General features: G+C 50.9%; 5 protein-coding genes across 5 annotated transcripts; 2 read left to right on the forward strand and 3 right to left on the reverse strand.

The window, feature by feature from the left end:
• Positions 1–297: 297 nt before the first annotated feature.
• Positions 298–577, forward strand: BDP81DRAFT_291802 (cytochrome b5-like heme/steroid binding domain-containing protein; the record flags this gene model as incomplete). The annotated part of the gene is made up of 2 exons (XM_060583071.1): positions 298–377; positions 406–577. Coding segments are annotated over 2 exons (252 nt in total), but the record flags the coding sequence as incomplete, so codon positions are not given.
• A 2,575-nt stretch (positions 578–3,152) lies between these two features.
• BDP81DRAFT_411657 (KR domain-containing protein) lies at positions 3,153–4,786 on the reverse strand (the record flags this gene model as incomplete). Its single annotated transcript, XM_060589166.1, has 4 exons — positions 3,153–3,346; positions 3,413–3,632; positions 3,684–4,100; positions 4,190–4,786. 4 exons carry the CDS (start codon positions 4,784–4,786, stop codon positions 3,198–3,200), a joined length of 1,383 nt encoding a protein of 460 aa, XP_060438028.1. The 3' UTR covers positions 3,153–3,197.
• A 210-nt stretch (positions 4,787–4,996) lies between these two features.
• BDP81DRAFT_476678 (uncharacterized protein) lies at positions 4,997–10,843 on the reverse strand (the record flags this gene model as incomplete). The annotated part of the gene is made up of 10 exons (XM_060594786.1): positions 4,997–5,508; positions 5,553–5,624; positions 5,668–6,038; positions 6,176–8,594; positions 8,662–8,672; positions 8,768–9,671; positions 9,704–10,070; positions 10,129–10,397; positions 10,450–10,594; positions 10,655–10,843. 10 exons carry the CDS (start codon positions 10,841–10,843, stop codon positions 4,997–4,999), a joined length of 5,259 nt encoding a protein of 1,752 aa, XP_060438029.1.
• A 454-nt stretch (positions 10,844–11,297) lies between these two features.
• On the forward strand, positions 11,298–12,354 carry BDP81DRAFT_361670 (serine hydrolase FSH; the record flags this gene model as incomplete). The annotated part of the gene is made up of 2 exons (XM_060586427.1): positions 11,298–11,436; positions 11,555–12,354. 2 exons carry the CDS (start codon positions 11,298–11,300, stop codon positions 12,247–12,249), a joined length of 834 nt encoding a protein of 277 aa, XP_060438030.1. The 3' UTR covers positions 12,250–12,354.
• A 6,265-nt stretch (positions 12,355–18,619) lies between these two features.
• Positions 18,620–20,629, reverse strand: BDP81DRAFT_335395 (uncharacterized protein; the record flags this gene model as incomplete). The annotated part of the gene is made up of 4 exons (XM_060585849.1): positions 18,620–19,422; positions 19,492–19,781; positions 19,847–20,080; positions 20,190–20,629. The coding sequence occupies 4 exons, from the start codon at positions 20,627–20,629 to the stop codon at positions 18,620–18,622; spliced, it is 1,767 nt and encodes a 588-aa protein (XP_060438031.1).
• Between the last annotated feature and the right edge of the window lie 1,020 nt (positions 20,630–21,649).

Genomic DNA, 21,649 nt, shown 5'->3' on the forward strand with positions numbered 1-21,649 from the left:
CCGGGGCATCCCTGTGGTGTTCTAACGGTTCTCGTCCACAAAGAGATGCCGGATACTATTCTGGGAAGATCCGCAATGGCAGGTCCCCGGACGGGTCCCCGTTTGGTTAGGCCCGTTCCCGTTTTGGGCAGCTTTCAACTACTCCTAGCAAAAAGCTGGAGACGATGATCACATCACACAGGGCCAACTTGGTGAAGTGACCACATTCGGCAGCTGTATAACAAATGTTCCAGTTGAGAAATCAGTGTTGACCAATTCTGAGTGAGATCACATTGTGAAACTTGACCGCCGCCCATTATGCAGGCCATCAGTAGGTCGGATTTATCCAAGCATCACGAGGTTGATGATCTCTGGGTGTCAATCCGGGGCAAAGGTTCGTAGATGTGATGCACGTTCACGACACAGGCTGACTTCGGGTCACATGTTATACAACGTTACCAGCTACGCCGACGATCATCCTGGGGGTATGGAAGTCTTGAAGGACGTCGCTGGATCTGACGGCACTGAAAGCTTCGAATATGTGGGCCATTCAGAGGACGCATACAATACACTTGAAAAGTTCCAAGTTGGAGTGCTCCTCGATCATGTGAGTCTAGACGAGGGAACAAGAACGTCACCAGTTGATGTTGATATCTGGAACTTGCAGGAAAACGGTGCTGAAGCACGACGGGGACTTCAAATGTAACTGCGGACGGAAATTATCACCTACCCATCCAGTATACTGCGCGAAGAACCGCCGTACGGCGGCGCTGTGGCCGATCACCGGGCCCAAAAAGGACCCGGGCCCCTTACCGCCCCCGAAGGGCCAGGCCGAAGCCTATTGGTACGCCCTGATCAGAGATCCGGGCGCCTTTGAGAAGTTCGAGCGCTTGACGCGGTACTTCGAAACGCACTCCCTATGAGGGAATAGCGAGCCCGAGATACCACGCCTCACACTTTATCATACCTGCCGATACCTGTTGGGCCATGGCCCTACCTCCACTCTCCCTCTCCCTCCTTTATTTACCAATCTACTCGAGATAATACTGGAAAACAGAAAAATATACTCGTGGGTAATTACGCCCGCGAGGGCCGGCCTTTTCGTTATAGCCCGTCGTCCGTGGACGATGTAGGGCTACTCAAGCCCCATTCGCTTCTGCCGAGTCAGAAACCCCCTGCTGGCGTGCTTTTTTGGAACTGAACGGACCCTAGGGATTAGCTAATAATCTCCACTGCTCTAGGCACGAGAAGAAAAGTGTACATTACAGATTGCCTGACTTGTCGTACGCTACTATGGCGGCACGGCACATCATATGCCCAAAGGGCGCTCTGGTTGATCGGGCTTAGTTAGTTAGATAGCTAGGTTCCTATCCCTGATGATGTTAAATACTACTACTACTACTACTACTAATTGCTTGAAAGGGACGGACTCATACCTGTACAGACGCACTTGTCATCGTGGACCTTGTTATGGTTGGGAATGGGGCTTTCGGCCATAATAGGCGCAAGCGGTTGCTTGTACGTGTACGCGAAGTTTACGAAGACCTTGGAGTATCACAAGGAAGTCTGGGAGTACCCGTCATATTTCAGCTCCAAAGTCAATCGAGCGGGTATTTGAGGGGTAGACCGGGATGAGGAAGAAGGTTAAATATCGAAACAACTTCCCATGCTGACTGATTCACGACTGACTCGTCAGTGCTTGGTGGCAGCCGATGAGCCTTGCTACATAGACCGGAACACCCTCCAGCTGAATTCTTCCCTTCGCGTAGTCAGTACGCATATCAACAGATAACACATTTCAAGATGCACACCTATTTCCTTGGGCTAAGCCTGATGGGATATGATGCCTGTGGGGGCGGATGATTCGCAGCGGCGTAGCGAGCGAGGTCGGAAAGGTGAAGCAGACGGGGTTCTTCCCTAATGGCGACATACTTCGAACGAATTTCATCGGCCTCCAGATCTTTGATAAGCTGTTGGTTCCAGCCGTCATCTTCTACAGCAATGTCCTTAGAAATGGTTCTCGTTCTAATCGTATGCTGCTGGTCAGCCTCTTCACCACTATGCAAACAACGTCTCATTGCATGCTTATCTTGGGTTAGAGTCGGGGCAAGAGGCAGCACTGGGCGAGCTTGTAAGTTCCAAGATATATTTTCATACCCATCTATTTACACTTAACTAATTGCCACGCTTACAAGTGAGCACTTATTCCGGGGAGTCTTGAACCAAGCGTGGGGCGCAGCGGCTGTCTATCCTCTTTACTGCTTCACCCATGTTCAAAGATTCCTAGACGGCGAGAAGAGCCAGCCAGAGAGCCAGGAGATTGGTCCTTCAAACACAGAAGAAGCAATAGCTCTGGTTCCGACCACAATCTTGGGAGCAATGGCACCTGCCATGCTTCTCTACCCAACATTCACTGAAACCTGTTCAACGTACCAACGGCAGGGGCTAATAGCGTTATATCGCTTAACACCCCTTGCACTCGCATTTGCTCATCCCTCCTTTGTCTGGCTTCAGGGTAAGATCTCAAAGTCATTGGGCTTAAAATTGCAACAAACAGCCTCGAAGAAATTCGTCACAGCATCCTTCCTCATCTCGGGGGCTACCGCCGCGGCTGGGCACCTATAGGCGTTGACATGTTCGGAAGACGGAGGCATACGTCGAACGCTTTCACCTGCTGCTTTTATCAATCCAGCATCCCCTACGGTAATCGCCGATGGTGCCCGAGACTTTCTCCAATGGGACATTTTTATCATTGCCGCGGCTTTAGTTCCTTCAACGGATCTCATCCTAAAATCATCTCATTCATTCAAAAGCCTTCGAAAGCGAAACAAGTGGTTCCAAGTTCTGGCAGACTGATTCATTGGAAGAATGGCTGGTCTCACTCTTGCTAGTAGTATCTTGTCACCAGGCGCGGTCTTGGCTGTTACCTTGGCGATCAGGGCTCACCAAGCATGAGGAACAGGGTTGCCGACGTTTGTTTGTCAAAATAGGATTTGCTTGTTGTATCAAGGGGCCTCTTTCAGCGTTTTCTGTTCTTACTTGGGAATCATGACGACCAGAGCACATGGAACTTAAGGAAGTAAGGGAGAAAGGTGCTTCCCTGGGATTGTTGGTAGATGACTTGCTAATTCACTCATTGGGCTGAAGTGGCCTGGGGACTGGATCAAAGTGGACATGATTCTACGTGCTATGAGCCTGTTTCTTCCCGATCCACCTCTCTACTTTTCCTTTGCAAATTTGTTTTTGCCTACAATATCCAACGCCAACTTCGACAGAGGTGAAGGACTCAACAACTCGAATACCGAAATGTCGCTCTGCACATCGCGGAATAGGCGGTTCCGGAGCTCAACAGCCTTCAATGAGTCGACTAGATGTCATGTCAGCATGATGATCACTTGTGAAAAGAAGTACTAGAAATCATGTGCGTGTATACCTCCAAAGTCATAGGAAGCCTTCTCTGTGTCAATGTCCGTTACCGCTACGTCCATGATCTGTGCTGCAAAGCCTCGGAGGACATCTTCTACAATGATCACCGCATCTTGAGCAGTCTCCGCTTGTGCAAGTCGTTCCATAGGAGTTTTCTGTCCGCCGAGGGAACCTGTGCCACTGGCCGAGGCGAGACTGACCCGGTGACTGAACTTCGGATCCTTGGTCTACGACGCTGATGAAAGACCAACGGACATTGAATGACCAAGGCCAAGGACAATCTGTGGCTCGATAGGTTTGCCGTCTGATGTCTGACCTCGCATGGCAGCTTTAAGGACAGCATCGAGCTCTGGCTGAGTGGTCTGCAAACCATCCCACCGATGCTCGTACATTTGAAGATAGGCGTCTATATCGAAGTCGCCAGTGAAGTGGGCCGAGTCGGTCACTAAACCATCATCGATTGCGGTAGCAGCGAGGCCCTGGCTTCGACGGAAATAAGCGAATGCATCTTCGAATGTGTTTCCTGCGGCGTAGTTTGACTGCGCAGCATTCCCGATGACGCAAGTGATTGAGGAGAAGAGAATGGAGAAGTCCACGTCTCGGGGAATGGACTGATGAAGGTTCATTGTGCCCTGAATCTTGGGGAGAGTTGATCTTTGCCATTGGTTGTACGTCATGTTCTCAAAGATTGCATCCTGGTAGCGAGTGTTAGTGGTACAGAATCATGTGGAGGTGAAAGTCATCTGACGATAAATGCACTCTCTGCTGGAATTCAACAACTTACCTCTAGCACCATTGCGCATTGGATCACACCCCGGATAAGTCGCCCTTGCCTCTGGAGACTTCGAACTATATCTTCGACTTGAGATGAAATCGACACATCGCATTTGAAAGCATCAATAGCCAGCCCTCGTTGGCGGAAGAAATCCAAGTCTGCCGAATTCTTCTCTCCTCCTGATCTTGAGAGAAAGACGACATGCCCAGCACCATGCTCGAACATCATGTCCGCAATCTGGAGGCCTAGTGCACCCAGACCTCCAGCAAGAATATAGGTTCCCTGCTTGTTGAGTTTTAGTTCAGGTAATTTGGAAGGGCGCAGTAGAACTTGAGCGTAGGGGTCAAATTTCAGAATCATCGTGCTGGGCGCTTCGCCATCGTCAACGAGTGACACAATCTCATCAACTTCAGATAGCGATCTGATAAATCGAGGATCCGGTCGAATCAAATCTCCAGTCTCAAGGAGCTTGCAAGTTTCGTCAAAGATGCGTTCAGCGAGCTTCGGCTTTGCTTTCGCAAGTCGAGATACGTCCACGCGAAGGAAGGTGATGTTACGGCGGGAAGCAACAAAGGGGCGAGCGCTTCCAGATGCGTTAGGCTCCATGTCGATAAAAATTCCGAAGTCGCACAAACAATCGATCCATTTGGGAGAGATTTTGCCAGGTTGACAATTTAGTACAACGTCCACCCCTCGATTCTTAGTTTGACGAAGCATCTCGGCCATGCACTGAGAACATGACCCTGATCAATCCCTATCCCCTTTTCAATGCTGTCTGTTGCAGTGGAAGCCTTGACGGTAACAAAGACTTCAGCTTTAGCCAGCTTTAGCCAGCTGTGCTCGCCGGATCGCTGCTCTGCCTATCGGCGAGTCGCCCCCACGAATGAGAATGGTCTGGCCGCTTTCGAGTCTCGCGGTCTCGATCAGAGCAAACGCCGCGGAGAACAATGACGAAAATGTTGTCAAAGTTTCTTCGGGCGATGAAGTTGACGATATTGGTCGGAGAAACGACCCGGGGACGTGGACCGTGGTGCTGCAGGGCTCCGAATGAAGCGCGATGACTCGTTGTCCAACTTTCGTAGTCACCTCCAGAGATGATGTCGCGGATATTGTTCCAATGATCGCAGAGGAAGCTAGAGTGTCGGAAATATTTTCGGACATCGGCGTGATTTGCACAAGCGCATGTTCAACTGTGATCTCAACATCCCCGTCCAGAAGAGTCGGAAACATCTCCGACCTATCCACCCAAACGACTTTTCTGTCTTCTCGGGCCAGCATCAAATTTCTCTTGCTGCCCAAAGTCCCTTTCACTAGCTCAAGGTTCCTTTCTGGACTTTCTAAGTCTGCGTCCATACTTTCATCTTCGACGAACCTCGGCACGAACACCCCACCATCGGATTCGGCATATTCCATTTCAAGTTGACCATAACCTCCTTATGCAGAGCTACACCATATATCAGTAATGATCGTGGCAGCGGCATCCACACTCAGGCTAGTGGCTCTAGACAGATCAAGATGTGGCAACTTGACTTGGGAATATTCTGTGCGCATAACCCGTAGTAGACCTTGGGTTGGCGCGAACTCTAGCCCATCCTTCCAATTCTCTATGAGACCACCACGCGTGATCCACAGTATTTGGGAGGCGTTGGAAACGAGACGCTTGAAGTGTTCAAAATCTTCATCGTTCCAGTTATATACTAGGGGAGACTCGACCTCTAGCAGGGAAATGATGCATTTTCCTTTCAATCGATCAACGTCCGACAACGATAACGATGCTAAGGTGACCTCCCGATTGAGCGATGTCAGCTTCTCGGTCAAAGTGTCGACAAGACGTCTACTTGATGCGTTGAGATCCGGCCTGTGCAGAAAAAGACTTCAGATGGCAGAGAGTCAACGTTCGAAAGACTCGGCCTTTTTGCGATCATGAGCGTTCTCTTGCTATTCGTGTCCAACAAGCAATTGCTTGGTTCTATCCCTGCTGAGCGGATCATTGACTCAACATCTTGACCCAGTACTGAGGTGTGGTCATCCACACCCACCAAGCAGAGAAGCCCTGTAGATCGTATGAAGCCCCGCAGTGCAGATAGCGTCGAGTGGTCCCAGGAGGTGTCTTGGTGTTGAGTTGGCCTTATGCTGACGATCAAGTCAAATGATTCATCCGAGAATGGGGCTGCATCTTGAGACATTGGTTTCCAACTCCGAGTGTCCACCTGATAATTCTGGGTTGAAGACAATTGTTGGGCCAGATGTGCAGCTGTCTCCGAGGTCGTAACGACTTGAACCTTTTTCTCTTTTCTGCCTGAAGCTCTCCTGGAAAGGTTGAGTAGCGCTTCCAAGAAGAGATGAGAGCCATCCGACGCATCGTGCATGACGACAAGCTTTTTGTAGCCTGGCCTCTTATGGTGCAACCTGTCTAACAGTCCCGCTAGAGCCTTGAGGACTTTCTCTTCGACGGAAAGCTCCTCGTGGTCACTAGAGTCCCGCTCTAAGTCAAGAAGAGATGCAGGGGAGCGTATGAGATCGATGTCCTCCTTCCATCTCAGCTTTGCACACACCTTTCGCGCAGCCCTACCGCTGGAAGAAGAATCTTGTGAAGATTTCACTTTTCTCAACGCAAAGTCGCGGACAACCAACTTGGGACTGCTCCAGAGCCCATCGGACACGATCAAATCACCAGACGTTTCACGACCATTGGATCGAAGACGTTTGGCGTAACCGCTGTACCTACCACCCTCGCCTTGGGGTAGATCTGCAGCAACGTACATGTGCTTCAATGTGTAGGGCACTGCAGCATCCTGTAGTGGCCTTCCATCTGAAAAGGCAATGAAGAGAAGGTGGAAAATAGCGTCCATAGTTGCCGGGTGGATTAGATGGGGGTTTTCGAAGTCGAAAGGCATGGAAGACTTGGTATCTGGGATGCTGATAGATCCGTGGGCGCAGTGCTCGCCGGTGACTACACCTGCTTCAAACACATTTCTGAAAGTTGGCCCGTACTCCACGCCAACAGACTTGAGATGGTCAAAGAAGCAGTCCATTTCGATCTCTTCCACGGCATTGAGCTTGATGCTGTTATAATTGCCAGTCATCCCTCTCCATTCCTCTTCAGAGGGAGCTGAAGCAATCTCCTTTGCGTCTTCGTACTCTAAGCCCACGGTTCCATGGCAGTGCTTAGTCCACGAGCCTTTAGAGGGCATAGAGTAGACAGCAAACTTCCACGTAGACGGACGTGCTTCGTCGGGTCTGAGGCTAATTTTCGTCTGCACACCTTCCTCCCTGAAAGGCACGACGAGTCCACGCTCAAATTTAAGGTTCTGAAATCCGATGCCCTTTAGTTTCCTCGAGGTGTCCTGCAATTGAAGTGCAGCTTCCAAGGCCATCACAATCATTCCAGCCGCAGGGTAAAGTACGGTACCGGTAATCTTGTGATCTTCGATCCATGGGTTCTCAGAAGGGCGGAGATAATTGCGCCAGCGGGGCTCCATTGGATTTTGCAGGACGACCGGCACCCCTAGTAGATCGGTTCGAGGGCCACCTGGAAATCTGGCTGATCGGGCCACTGACGACTCATGCCAGTAACTCTTGGTATGATTCCAGGGATATGACGGCAAGTCGGTCAATGAGAGTGGCAAAGACTCTGGGTAGATGCAATTAACGCGCAAAAGGTTTATGCTGTGGCCCGAACTCCAAAGCTGACCAGCAAGCTGTAGTGCCGTCATCTCTGCATCCTTGTTACGTACGATGGCGGAGAAGTAGGGTGCCTCTTTTGCGGCGTTGCTCTGGCTTGTCTTGACGATTTCGGATACTGGGCTCTGTAAAGCTCCATGAGGGCCGACCTCGATGAAAGCGCTCCACTGAACTCGATTACGACCCCGGCCCTGTGTAGTCTCTGGCGCGTGGTCTAGCAAAGCAGTCATCGCTGGTGAGAATCGAACCTGCTCGCACATGTTCTTCATCCAGTACGATGCATCGAGGTCCTTGGAGGTGACCGTACCCCCTGTAAGTGATGAGAACATTGGGCAAAGTTGTTCAGCTCTAGCCAGAGGGACGATGCTGCCCATTTTACCAAGGTACTCTTGGGCGACTGTTGCCATGTGAGGTGAGTGGTAGGCCGTCTTGACGCGGAGCAGTCTTGCAAACTTTTCATCGGCGGAAATAACGTTGCACAACTTCGTGACAGCGTCTTGGTCGCCTGACAAGGTTACGCTTGAAGGGCTATTGAAACAAGCTATCACCGCAGAACCGGATGGTACTTGTTTGATGTACTTGGAAGCCTCTTCTTCGGATATTCCAGCAGCTGCCATTACACCTAATCGAGGAGCAACATTGTTGGCCACCTTTGCTGAGCAGATTCCTCGAAGATATGCAATTTTTACCGCATTGCAACGGGATAGAAGTCCAGCAGCATATGCAGCGCCTGTAAGCGTATTAGTCACTGGCCCTTGCGCTCTGAAATTAGCGAACAAGGCGAATCATGTACTTACTGATTTCACCACTAGAGTGCCAACAACTGCTCTAGGCTTTACTCCCCACTCTCAAAGTAAATCAATCAGTGCAATCTGGAGAACTGTACACAGCACTTGGCTGTACTGAGGGAGGTCAACGTTTGATTCGATGGTCCGAGATAACTCGTCTATCAAATCCCATGGGCAACCATATTGTTCAAGAAGGACTTGCGACCGATGAATGCTTGTCCGGAATATGCAGTTGTTGAGTAGCTCTTTGCCCATCGCGGGCCACCGTGCTCCTTGACCGGTGAACACAAAGATTGGGTTGTCGTGTTTTGAAGCTCTTTTCGACTTCGTGAGGCCTTTGTTGAGCTGGATCTGCAGATCTAGGACAGACTCTGCCACAGCGAAACTGCGAAATTTGAGATGAGTCCGCCGCTCCGATAATGTGTAGGCAAGGTCGGATAAAAACCTCGAACTCGAAGTTGCTTCCTTATTCGATAGGAAATCCCCGTACGATTGAGCCAGTCGCTCTACCGCAGCCTGGTCTCGTGTGCTGAAAGCGAAGAGTCGCTTGTAGTTTTCTTGACGAGGTGAGTCGGAACCCATGCTTATGCCTGATTCAGAGGAGTCGTCTTCAAAAGTGCTCGTAGTGTTGTTTCCTTGGAGGCCCCGGTTTCTCAGGTAGTTATGTGCATCGTCCAGAATAACGTGGGCGTTTGCACCTCCGAAACCGAAGGAGTTGACGCTGATACGTCGCTGGCCCTGCGAAGGCCACGCCATGTTCTCTAAAGGCAAAGCCAGATTCCACTCAGCCAGCTTCAACTTCGGGTTCACTGTCTCGATACCGGCTGTTGGAACGAGCATCCCCTTCTCCAAGCATAGGACCGACTTTAGAAGACCAGCAAGGCCCGAGCAGCCTTCAGTGTGTCCCACATTGGCCTCAATGCTGCCGACGTAGAGGGGGCCAGACTCTGGCGAGCGACCGGAGCCAAGCGTTGCGCCGATTACTGACAGTTCAATGGGGTCCTGTTGTGAGATTAGTTCTGTGGAAAAATTCTACAGCCGTCTATCTTACTTAGACCCAGTGGTGTGCCCGTGCCATGAGCTTCGAAATACTGCGTATCCGAGAACAAGAGCTCGGCCTTCTCGTAGGTACTCCGGATAAGTTCGGCCTGTGCTTCAGCGCTAGGTTGTGTTATTCCTGGCGTCTTGCCATCTGCGTTGGTCCCGGTACCACGAATGACGGCTCGAATGGTATCTCCGTCGCGTAATGCATCCTTCAATCTTTTGACGACTATACATGCGATCCCCTCACCTCGCCCATAACCATTGGCTCTGTGGTCAAAAGAGTGTGAGATGCCCTCGGGACTGAGCATGTGCATTGAGGACAGTTGATGCATGAAATTCGGATGCAAGATCAAGTTGACGAAAGCGGCCAGACCCTTCATTTAGTCACAAATTAGTGGCCAAGTCCCTCACCAACATAGTAGGCTCACGTACCATGTTGGTTTCGCCCAGCTTAAGTGACTGGCAAGCCAAGTGCAGTGCGTATAAGCTCGATGAGCAGGCTGTGTCAAGGGTGAGGCTAGGCCCACGAAGTCCAAAAAACCAAGAAACCCGGTTTGCGGTCATCGCTTGACTCATTCCAGATGCCGCGACATCTCCGACGTCGTGAATGTCGTGAGTTGAAAGTTGTTCGTAATCGCTCGTCATACAGCCAACGTAGACTCCCGTCTGAGAATTCGTCAGATCGCCCACTGCAATCCCCGCTATACTTCGTATTCATCATGAGCTCTGAGACAAAGCCTGAGGGTCACTCACCATTTTCGAATCCTTCGTAACTGACTTCCAGCAACAATCTCTTCGTTGGATCCATTCCAGCTGCCTCCTTGGCAGTCATGGAGAAGAATGGCGCATCAAAGACGGAAACATCTTGCTCCAGGAAGTACCCGTGCTTCACACTAATCTGTGGTAATTGGTCTGTTAGTGAAACTCGGTACTACGATCTTCGAGTGGTGGTACTCACAGATCCTTTACGGTCAGGGTCGGGATGATACCACAAATCTGCGTCCCACCGCGAAGATGGCACCTTTCCATGGGCACTTCTGCCATGGCTAATCATGTCCCATAGTCTCCCCACTGATGTTGCCTCTCCAGGCAGGAGGCAGGCTGTGCCAATGATGGCGATCGGCTCTTGTTCGTCGCACGGGCTCATGATGGACTTGCTTGATGTGGCTTGGGTAACTGTGTTGCGATAAGCTGTTTGAATGGGTTGACGTGCATGCAATCTGTGAACTTTCTGATGCCTTGGAATTCTTCCTAATGATCGATAGTGAGGCAATTCCAACCGGTATCAATCAATAATTCTTGAGCCTGCAGTAGTAGCATTGTCCATCACCGGCAACCTATTGTGGGCACACCCCTGCCGATTACCACATTCAGCACTGGACAGGACCTTCGGCTCATCCTGATTCGTGAAAAGGTCAACAAATTTCCCGATTAAGACGGCCGTAACCTAGATGACAGGCCTCGACAAGCTTTGGTTCATAGTTGATAGTGGCAGTGAAGAAGTAAATTTTCAGACAGATTCCTGTTACTTTCTTCCTTCGCTTTCGCAACTCAGAAACTTCCCTTGTCGTGAAATTAATTTGGTATTTGCTGCTGTCAATATGAGGATTCTTGCATTGCATGGTGTCGGCAGTTCTGCCAAGATCCTAGAGAGCCAGCTGTTGGGCTTGATGAGATCGGTCGACGCAAGCTACGAGTTTGTGTTAGTTGATGGAGCTGTACCATCGCACCGAGGGCCCGGTAAGAACACCACCAACATACCATACCCTATGGAAATCTTCTCGAAGATGACCACCGCACCACTTCATGATCAAGCATAATTAAGACTAGTCGAAGCTAATGCTGAGATGAATCTTAGGCATGAGCCCGGCTCTTAGCGGACCGTTCTATTCTTACGCGACGGGATACTCGCCCTCAGAAATCCAAGCTGCGCACCACCAAATCGCTGCCACAGTCGACGAGCTAGGCCCATTCGATGGCATATTAGGCTTCAGTCAAGGCGCATCACTAGCACTGTCCTACATCTACCCCCAACAAGTCAACGGCGAAGACCCTGACTTCAAGTTCGCCGTCCTTTTCTCATCCGTCCCATTCTCGGCAGACTCGACATACTGCGAGGGCGAAATCGACCAACTCTGCTCATATCGCCGCAGCGGAATGCACGCCAAAGACCTCGCTCCTCGGCAGCAAGTCTTCAACGACTGTCTAGTTCGGACGTTCCAATCTGCTTTGAAGATTGGGGCTGTTCTGCCGGACTTCAATCAAGATTTCTACAAGGATATAGGCGCCACAGTCCCTCGTGTGCTGCATCCCATGTTACTTCCAGAACGCATACACATTCCAACGGTCCACGTGTCTGGCAGGCGAGACTTTCCCTTTATGCACGGTATGCATGAGATAGGGTACCAGATGTGTGATGCGAGACTTTCCAAGAAGTTGCATCACTCAGGAGGGCACCATCCACCCAAGAAGGAGTCAGAAATCAAGGCCGTTGTGAGGGCTATGGAATGGGCGGTGGATCAATACTACCGACAACCCCCATCATTTCTGTGATTGAAGGAGTAAAAATAGACCATAGCGATCATCTGAGATTTTGGATATGCCGAGTCTACCTTACTCAGTATAACTACGTCTCAAATTCATATCATTTTTATCATCATCTGTGGAGGCAATACTACTGTATTGGATCTGATGATGATGATGGGAAAAGCTGAGCGCTGGCTGGGCTGGATATCTGGGCAAGGTGTAGGTGGGGCAGCTCCGAGATGTGAAGGAGCTGCCTCACGTGACCCACCTGCACCTGCCACAACAGGTCCTGATCCTGAACATATCCTTTGTGATATATTGTCGGCACGTCCTTTTGTTACCAGAAGTTAAATACATCATCATCATCATCATTTGTGATATATTGTGAACACATACCTCGAAAGGTACCCACTGTTAGTAATTGTTAAGGTTATAGAGGGCTACGGCCCACTGCACTATCATCTCTCAACATCAGCCCATACGAGCTGAATTCCACGACCATGGCGGTCTCCCTAGATGTAGGGCCATCGATCACGGTTCACGGGGACGCCGGTATATCTCGGCGGTCGGGACGAGTCCGGAAGCCGACTGCAAAGGTCAGAGTGGTTGAGCAGGTCAACCACCAGGACAATTCTGAGCTCAAAGACGAGATCAATAAGCTTTCGAATCTGGTCCAGGACCTCCTGCGTCGGGACGCCGAGAGGGAACAGTTTTTGAAAGACTGTTTGACGAAGATCGAATCCTTGGAGAGAGAGCTTCAGGAGGAGAAACAGCGTTCAAACCGGCATCAACGTGGTCTAGCAAGGTCTATGCACGCTATTGGCACAGGGCCTAGCGAGACTGACCTGAGTTCCCAGGGGCATCCCTCGCACACAACCCAGAACTAGCCGCCCCCAGTCCGTTCATACGCGGCGGCGGCGAGCCAGCCACTGTCCAGAAGATAGGATGAACCAACGCCAGCCAAACAAGCCGCAAAACAAGCTACAAACCGGGCGGCCTTAAAGGATCTACGCGTCTTCGCGCGTCTATCGCCTGAAAGCCCGCTTCGGAACGAGAAAGCCTACGATATATAGATCTTCGTTCGGGAAAGGCTAAGTCCCCAAGCCCGAGAAGCCCTTAAGGGGATCGACCATGTTAAGATAGGATTAGTACTCCTACCTTCGTTAATAGAAGGTACAAAAGTCCTGCTAGAGAATAGAGAACAGATCGCTACCCTTCTCCAAGCGCAAGCGATCGAGCAACGCGATACCTAGATCCGAGCCTATATCGTAAACGTCCCTTACACCAGGCATTGTCTGGTAACCAACACTGAGCTGGAAATCACGACCGAGGAGCTCCTTAAAGAGATCCAGGTCTCGACGAAACTCAAGCCTAAAAAAGCATACTTCTCTAGGAAGGACGAAGTCGAAAGGCTAGGCACGGTAATAGCCTAGTTCAAGGCGGAAGCCGTAAGGTAACTACTAAGACGCCTCCGTTTAATGGGGGCTAGCGTTTTTATAAACCTGCAGTTCCCGAAGGAGAAGAGGTCTCCTTAATGTCTCCGCTGCGGCGGTTTTCACAACGAACGAACGTGCACCAGAAGGAAGAGATGCCTCAAGTGCAGCTCTCCTTCCCACACAACTGATCAACACCGGGCACCCTGCGGCGGCACTGAGGGTCACGATGGCTGCGACTGCCCCTTTAAATGCCCGTCGTGTAACGGGCCTCACGCCGCCTTCGATGCGACTTGCCCTATCCAACCCAAAGTGGTGAAGGGGGTAGTCCAGAGGAGGGATAAGGCTCAGCTACGGGCCATCCGAGCTGAGGGAGAAAGATTATGGAGAAATGCGACCTAGTAGTCGCATCGACATTCCCGTGAAGAAGAATAAGCGATGGACTGTACCCCGGCGAATGAGACACAAAAGAAGAATACAGCCCTCTAAAACCCTGTAAATTATGCAAGCGAATGTGGGCAGGCGGGCATCCGCCTACGAAACAGCACTAAACCTGGCTTACGTAGCCCAGATCGATATTCTCCTAATATAAGAGCCGTCTATCCGTTTGGAAGAGAGGAGGCTCACAAGACACCACCTAGGTTTTGAGACTTTCACCCTAGTAGATAACTGGACCGAAGACCGTCCCAGGGTACTTACCTACCTCCGTAGAGGAACTGGGGTACGAGGCGTATAAATACGGCCTCTACCCGATCTATCCACAGACCTGCTCTTCTTACGACTCCTCTCAGGAACGAAGGAGGTCCTCACAGTTATTAACGTATATAACGCCCCTCGTGGCTCTCTGCGATCTGGCCAGGCTCTCAGGAACATCCTAGGGGCCTGGCAACCCAAACCTGAGGATCGAGTACTGATTGCGGGGGATTTTAACTTACACTATTGGACGTGGCAGCCCGAGGCTACGAGTTCCCCGGACGTTGAAAACCTAGTAGAATGGGCAGAAGCCGCTAGCCTTGTCCTAATGTTACCTATAGGTGAACCCACGCACAAAGGCGGCAACACCCTAGATTTATGCTGGGCGTCCAGTAACCTCCATGGGGCTTCCACCAGCATAGAAACGTCACTACACACGACATCAGACCACGAATCTCTGCTTACCCGGGTCCCCTTGGCCCTGATCGATTCACCTAGCCAGACCCCGGGAAGGTTTCGGCTCGACACGATGGACGAGGAGCTTTTCCTCGGCATCATTAAACGTAACTTACAACCCATGCGCCGCACTGCAAGCAATATCCAAGACCTACAGTCTTTAGATCTCCTAGCATAACAGCTTACGGACTGTCTTATTAAAGCACTTACGGCTTCCACAAAGCGCACGCTCGGGAAAGGTACAGGGAGACTATACTGGAGCGAGAGCTGTATACGTAAACACCGAGCCTATGCGAGTAAGCGAGCGATGTTAGTAAGACTCTGCGCAGCCGGAGTGAACTGCTAATGGGAAGAAGAGGAGGTCGAAGCTCTAAAACAGGACTTCCTTTACGAGTTTAAACGCTCCAAGGATGCCTTTTGGAAAGATAAGATCTCCTTAGCCTCCTCAAGTAAAGATATATTTGAAATGGTCGGTTAGTACAAAGCTATAGGATCCTTTCAGACCCCGCTACTCCGAGATGTAGATAACCAAGATACGCTTGTCTCATAACTAAAAGAGAAGCGCGACTTATTTACCCGCGTCCTCCTTAGAAACGCTGCAATCTCCGAGGACATTCCAACAGAAAGCCCAGTCCTACAAAGGCAAGCTACGCTTCCTTTTCCGTAGGTTACGAAGGACGAGGTACGGTCTTCGGTTCTTACCGCGGGAAACACGACTCCTGGGACCGACGGAATTACTACGACTGCTTTGAAAATAGCATGGCCAGTTATCGAGGATATTGTCCTCTTATTTTATAGCGGGTGTATATGCGAGGGTTGGTATCCTACTTGTTTTAAAGAAGCAACTCTCGTGATCCTAGTAAAACCGGGAAAAAGAGACAAGATACTCCCGCGCTCCTATAGGCCAATTGCGCTCTTGGCCGTCCTCGGAAAAGGCTTGGAGAGACTTATCGCTAGACGACTTGCCTGGATCGTAGTTAAAAATCGTGTTCTGCACGATCAACAGTTTAGAGCACTCCCTCTTCGCTCTTGCAGCGACCTCATCGTAGCGGCCATCCGTAATATTAAGTGCGCCTGGCAAAGAGGCCTGGTTACCTCTATGCTTATGCTCGATATAAAAGGGGCTTTCGACGCCGTGCTCCCAGGACGACTGGTCCGACGCCTCTATAAATAAGGATGGCCGGAGAACCTCGTACGCTAGGTCTTAAGTTTTGTTACCGGAAGGAGAGTAAGAATAAGGCTTGATGGGGAGGTAGGAGACGTCTTCGGTCTCGAATGCGGACTACCACAAGGCTTACCCGTGTCTCCCATTCTATTTATGCTCTATATTGAACCTCTTTTTAAGCTAGGCATAGCTCGCCTAGGAAGGAAGCGATCTCGTTTTGGCTACGCCGATGACGTCGCTATCTTGGTAAGCTCAACATCACTAGAGAACAATTGTGACATCCTAACCAAGGAATGGAAAGAAACCTTAGGATGGGGCGCGACGGAAGGAATCACTTTTGACCTCGATAAGTCCGAACTGATCTACTTTACTAAGAGACGAAAAAACGGAAACCCATTAATTATAGTAGGTTTGCCGGATGGGAGGTATTATATAGTTTAGGCTATTAAAGAAGGCTCTTCTCTACGCTGGCTCGGTGTTTACTTCGACCGTAAACTCATATTTAAGAGTTACGTAAGAAACCTCTCTATAAAAGTATGCTAAGTAGTTAATGGACTACGGGGACTAGGGAATACTGTCTGGGGCGCGCCTGCGTACTTACTTCGTCGAGCGATTACCTCTTGTGTATTACCTACTTAGTACTATGCATCTGAAGCATGGTGGCCCGGCAAGAGCCGGATAAAGAATGGACGTACTATCTCAAACGGGTTGGTAGTCTGCTACACCAACTGGACGCGACGCAAACCAAAGCCATCAGAGCGATGGTCCCCGTATACAGAACTAGGCCTGTACCGATCCTACAGCGCGAGGCGGCTCTACCCCCAGCAGAGGTGATACTGGACGCGAAGCTCCACACAGCGTCCACCAGAATCCATCGTCTGGACGAGCGACACCCTCTCCGAACGAGACTCAGGGACAAATCAGGACCAGACTCACGGCTACGACGAATGGCAAGCCTCGTAAGCAAAAATACCGAATACATCGATCCGATAGAACTCCCCCCTTGGGAGCAACTAGCGGACTGGCAGACAGCCCTCGCCAGGGTCGGCTACGAACCTAATAAGACCAAAGAAGAACAGGCCCTCTCCTTTGCAGGCAGGATGGCAACTTTCTCCAAGCGGGACATTGTTGTCTACACTGACGGGTCCCAGATGTCGGACGGCAGCAGCACCTCCGCCGGAGCAGGCTGGGTAGGGTACCAAGCTACACGGCAGATCTTCCGCGGATCCGAACCACTCGGCTCCCAAACTGAGGTGTATGACGCGGAGGCACATGCTGCGTATCACGGCCTGATGGAAGCCACCCGGGCTCCTACGGCTCGTATGGCAGATAACGTCCACATCTGCCTCGACAACCTCGCAGTCGCGGCTAGACTATACTCCCAGAGCACAGGAAGCAGCCAGGCTAGATTTAGGGCCTTCAATAGGCTCTCTTCCTCCTGGACTCGGAGACAAAGAGAGAGCTGGACAACCCCCGGCAGGGTTTATGTTTGGTGGTGCCCTGGGCACACGGGAGTACCAGGAAATGAAGAAGCGGATGCTCTAGCTAAGGAAGCCTGTAAACTAATCCCAAAATCACAACCACAGCCCTATTAGCGCACCTAGAAAGGCAAGCTAAAGTAGCTACCTTCCAAGCCTTTGCCAGAAAATGGCTGTCCCAATGCCCTCGGTAATATGCCGACCTCGAGATAATTCTTTACCCTAAGCCGCCCGAACTCCGCCTCCCTCGGCACTTACTAGGAAGGCTATACGTAGTAAGATCCCATTATGGAGACTTTGCAGTATACCACGAGAGATTCGCTTATCAAGATGCGTTGCTCAACTGTAGCTGTGGGAAACCCAAGACACCAGTCCATTTCTACTTCTGCAAGCGTGGACGCAAGGCTACACCGCGCTACCTCCGCCAACGTATGGCCAAAGCAAGCATTGATTTCTTGTTAGGTTCTGCTAAGGGAGCCTCTCTTCAATGCGAATGGATAGAGGAGACCAATTTCTTTTCCGAAATTTACCCGAGTCATTAAATAGGAACGTTAGGTAAAGACGGTAGCCTGTAACATAGTTTAGATTAGTATAGACCATGTCGGCATAGCGCCCGGCACGTCCTTTTGTTACCAGACGTTAAATACATCATCATCATCATCATCATCACTTGTCTCCTGCATATGTGGTGTGTTGTAACCGCCGCGAGCCTGCGGGGCAGGCCCTGTTCTTGATCATGCATGTTGGGTCGTAACATTAGAGTCGTTAAAAGAGGTGAATAGGGTGGCTTTAGAAGACATCGTCGTTCTTATTATTAGTAGCTTCGGCGAGTTAATTTACTAAATAGGAGTAATTAAAGTATTACGGTGTTACGAGCAGGACAAGGCAACCAACTGTGGCACAAAGCAAAAGCTTCGATAATGATGACTCCGGCATCATTGTCCCTTGTTCTGCATTATATAGCTACGCGCCCACAGTGACAAGTTGCGGCGGGCGTAACAATAGAACCCGTTAGCTCTAGGCCCGAATTAACTATATAGCTTTAAGGAGGAAGAGAGCCGTCTAAATAGATCCTAATACTAAGTTCGCGAATATTAGGGATATAAAGAGAGCTTAGGAGGATATTAGCGACCGTCTCATTAGTCCTAGTCGATTCGCAAGGATCGAATTACCTAGTGAGGGCAGTGACTGTATTGTAGTGGTAGTGGAAGGTAGTTAATTAATTGACTGGAAGTTGGTGGTGATGTTTTGAGACCATGTTGATTGGGGTGGCGAAAAGGGGGGGATGGCGAAAAGTGGGTAGGTTGACTTATCTGCCCAGGTCCATCCAGCATCATAATCTCCCAAAACGACTGGTCCATCGCCACGCCCCCGAGCCAAGACATGTTCGGTTCCGTCATCATCCCCTCGGGAGGAACCATCTGCGCTTGCTGCCGTTGCTGATGCTGCTCCTGCTCCTGCTGGTGCTCCGTCGCTATCTGCTCCTGAGGCGGCTGCCCAACAACCTTATTCAGGTACCACTGACGGATCCACCTCGCCCGGTACGCATAATTCGCCCAACGCGAGCTCTCGTCCTCGAATATTCGCCTCTTTTGCCCAACGATCAGCGCCACGTTATCCGCCTCCTCGAATCGATCAGCCAACCGCCGCGCTATACCGGGGAGGTCGAGCTTCTGGCGCGCCAGCATCACGTCCCAGTCGCTTGCCGAGTCTTCTAGAAGCAACCTGTGCGAGGACATCATTGTATGTGCTATATCCGCGACGGTGTTGAAGGGGAGATACGCAAAGGCCTCGGCAGGGATGGCGAGGAGCGCGTCTATGGCGATCTGAATTGCCTGTAGGCAGAACCAGAGTGACTCGGTCCTGCTGAACGGTTCCATGGCGGACATGGCCTCCGAGGGGCTGGCTCCCCGCATGCCGATGCTCGGCTCGTATAGTCTAACCATCAGTGCGCCATAGTGTGCCCAGATCATTGCTAGACGACGTTCTAGGTTAGTATAGCTAGCCGTCGGGTTGCCTCCTTGTAACTCAGTAATTTACTTACGATTCTCTTTCTTGATACCTGGTTCTTCTGACTCGAGAGCGCAGATCTCCTTGCGGAGTGATGCTATCACCGCACTAAAATGTTCCCGGAAGATGGGGAGAGGCTCCCCCTCCTCTCTGTCTGGGCTCGGAAAGATGGCACGAACCCGGTCACCTAAATGTTGCATGCGCACGAGGGCAAGGAGATTCTGATCTGTTGGTAAAGCGTCTGCCTCTCGAATGGCCTTGGAACATCTCGTGATCTGGGGCGTGTACTGTATCTGCGAGTGTCTCCTTATGGCGGCAGGAACACTGGTGAAGGATGTCAGTGTCGCTCCACGCTTCGCTATAGCAGATACGGGCGTAAGGGAGATCACCTTGACGCAATGAAGTAGCCGCCTAGAATCGCTCTTTGCTCCTCAAGAGTTGGCTTTGGTGCTTCGAACTGCTTTCCTCCCCGTCCCAAGACTGCCCACGCATCATTCAACAAGGTTTTCGGCATCCAACTTACGGGGCCCGCTAGAGTGTACATGATCATATCCATAACCAGACCGATGGCCAGTTGGAGGAGGGTGTTGGCATTGATACCCATCTGCAGGTGGACATCACCCCTGTGAGACACAACTACGTTAGATAACTGCACTTCGACTGCGGAACGGACCAGGAGCCACAGTATTATGCGATGGTTTGGTTGAAGCTTGACAGAAAAGCATCACTTACCAGGCAACATAGACAATCAAGCCTTGGAGCAGCTCAATCTTCTTCTCCTTATGAACTATAATTTGCATAGCGGCATGTTTGCGGACCCAGTCATCAACTGCCTTCTGTACTGTGGCTGTTTGAGGTACAATGGCTTGCATAATACACCAGAACAGGAACCGCTTCTGGTTGTGGAGGTCTCTTGCCGTGACCTCGGGCTCGATGGGCACAAACGGAAAGTTGGGAACCAGACGCGTCCGGTAGATGGAAAGGTACTCCTCAGCTTTCTCAGCAGTGATGGTGAACCCAGGCAAGAGCTGATAGGACCCGCTGGGAAAGCCAGCCTCTGAAGTCGGCATAGAATGACAGTCCTGGGCACCAGCTGAACTGTCAACACTCGGAGATGCGTCCGTGCTTACTTGATGGGTGACGCCTGGGATAGTCAACCCAGTGCATGGCATCAATCGCGGGTCTTCGCTACTAGGAATGGGGCCGGTTGCCGGCTGCCCTTGGGTCTCTCCTGACTGCTGTTGTGTTTGGAAAAGGCTAACCAGGCCATCTATTTTCTTCTCCAGCTCAGTGACACGGCTACGGAGTGATCATTTAGCGTCATGTTCCGCTCAAAGACCCCGGTAGGTAGAAGCAAGAAGGAGGGCCGGGTGATCTGCAGCTAACTCAAAGAGCAGAACGCAACAAGACACGCTCCAAGATGGATTCTCCGAGTTTCTAGACTGACCTTGACTTTCCCCTTTTCTTCCTCGGGACCGGCTCCGGTACCTGGCATCGTATGCTCATGCGGGAGCAGCTTGGCACACCAACGCTGTCAGTGGACTCTGATCGATAGGCACAACTGTCACCAATAAAGGCAGACATGCTCACCGGATGCAGTCGGCGTGTTCGCTATGTTCCGAACCCGGTTGCCACCGGCACCGTATCTTGAGGCGAGCGCAATTGGTGCAAGCTCGGGACTTCTTTGCGTGACTATGCGCAAAGTCGGGGCTGTTGGCGTCATCGTTTGGCGACATTGTTTGTGATCTTTCCCAGCAATAAACCTGAGCCTCAAAATATTTACGGAGCACTCGTGTCTCAGAAGATGGAGATAGAAAATTTGAAAAAAGGTAAGATCGCTTTGCTTAGGCGTGAACTACCTGGCAATGTTGGGGCTAGGTCGAACGGGAGAGCTCGAGAGTGATGGAACGGACGGTATGGATGATTCCGGGGGCCGGTGGACTCTTAAGATCCGTATAGGGATAATCGGGATGAAAGGGAGCTACTTGATTGGCTGCTTCATTTCCATACAGGACGGCATCGGAGGCTATTATGAGTTCCGACCTCCGATCCTTCGTACCAAAACTGCTGCTCTGGCCCAAGCTCCTTCGTGAAGGGCGGCCGCCAGCGTCCAAAGACATTGCTTCTCTTGCGGCTTAGTATCCACTGTAAGCACAAATGACCCTGACACTGTTGCCTGTGTGCAGGACCCC

The sequence above is a fragment of the Colletotrichum phormii genome (assembly GCF_030913505.1).
Source record: "Colletotrichum phormii strain CBS 102054 chromosome Unknown BDP81scaffold_40, whole genome shotgun sequence".
Lineage (NCBI taxonomy): Eukaryota > Fungi > Ascomycota > Sordariomycetes > Glomerellales > Glomerellaceae > Colletotrichum > Colletotrichum phormii.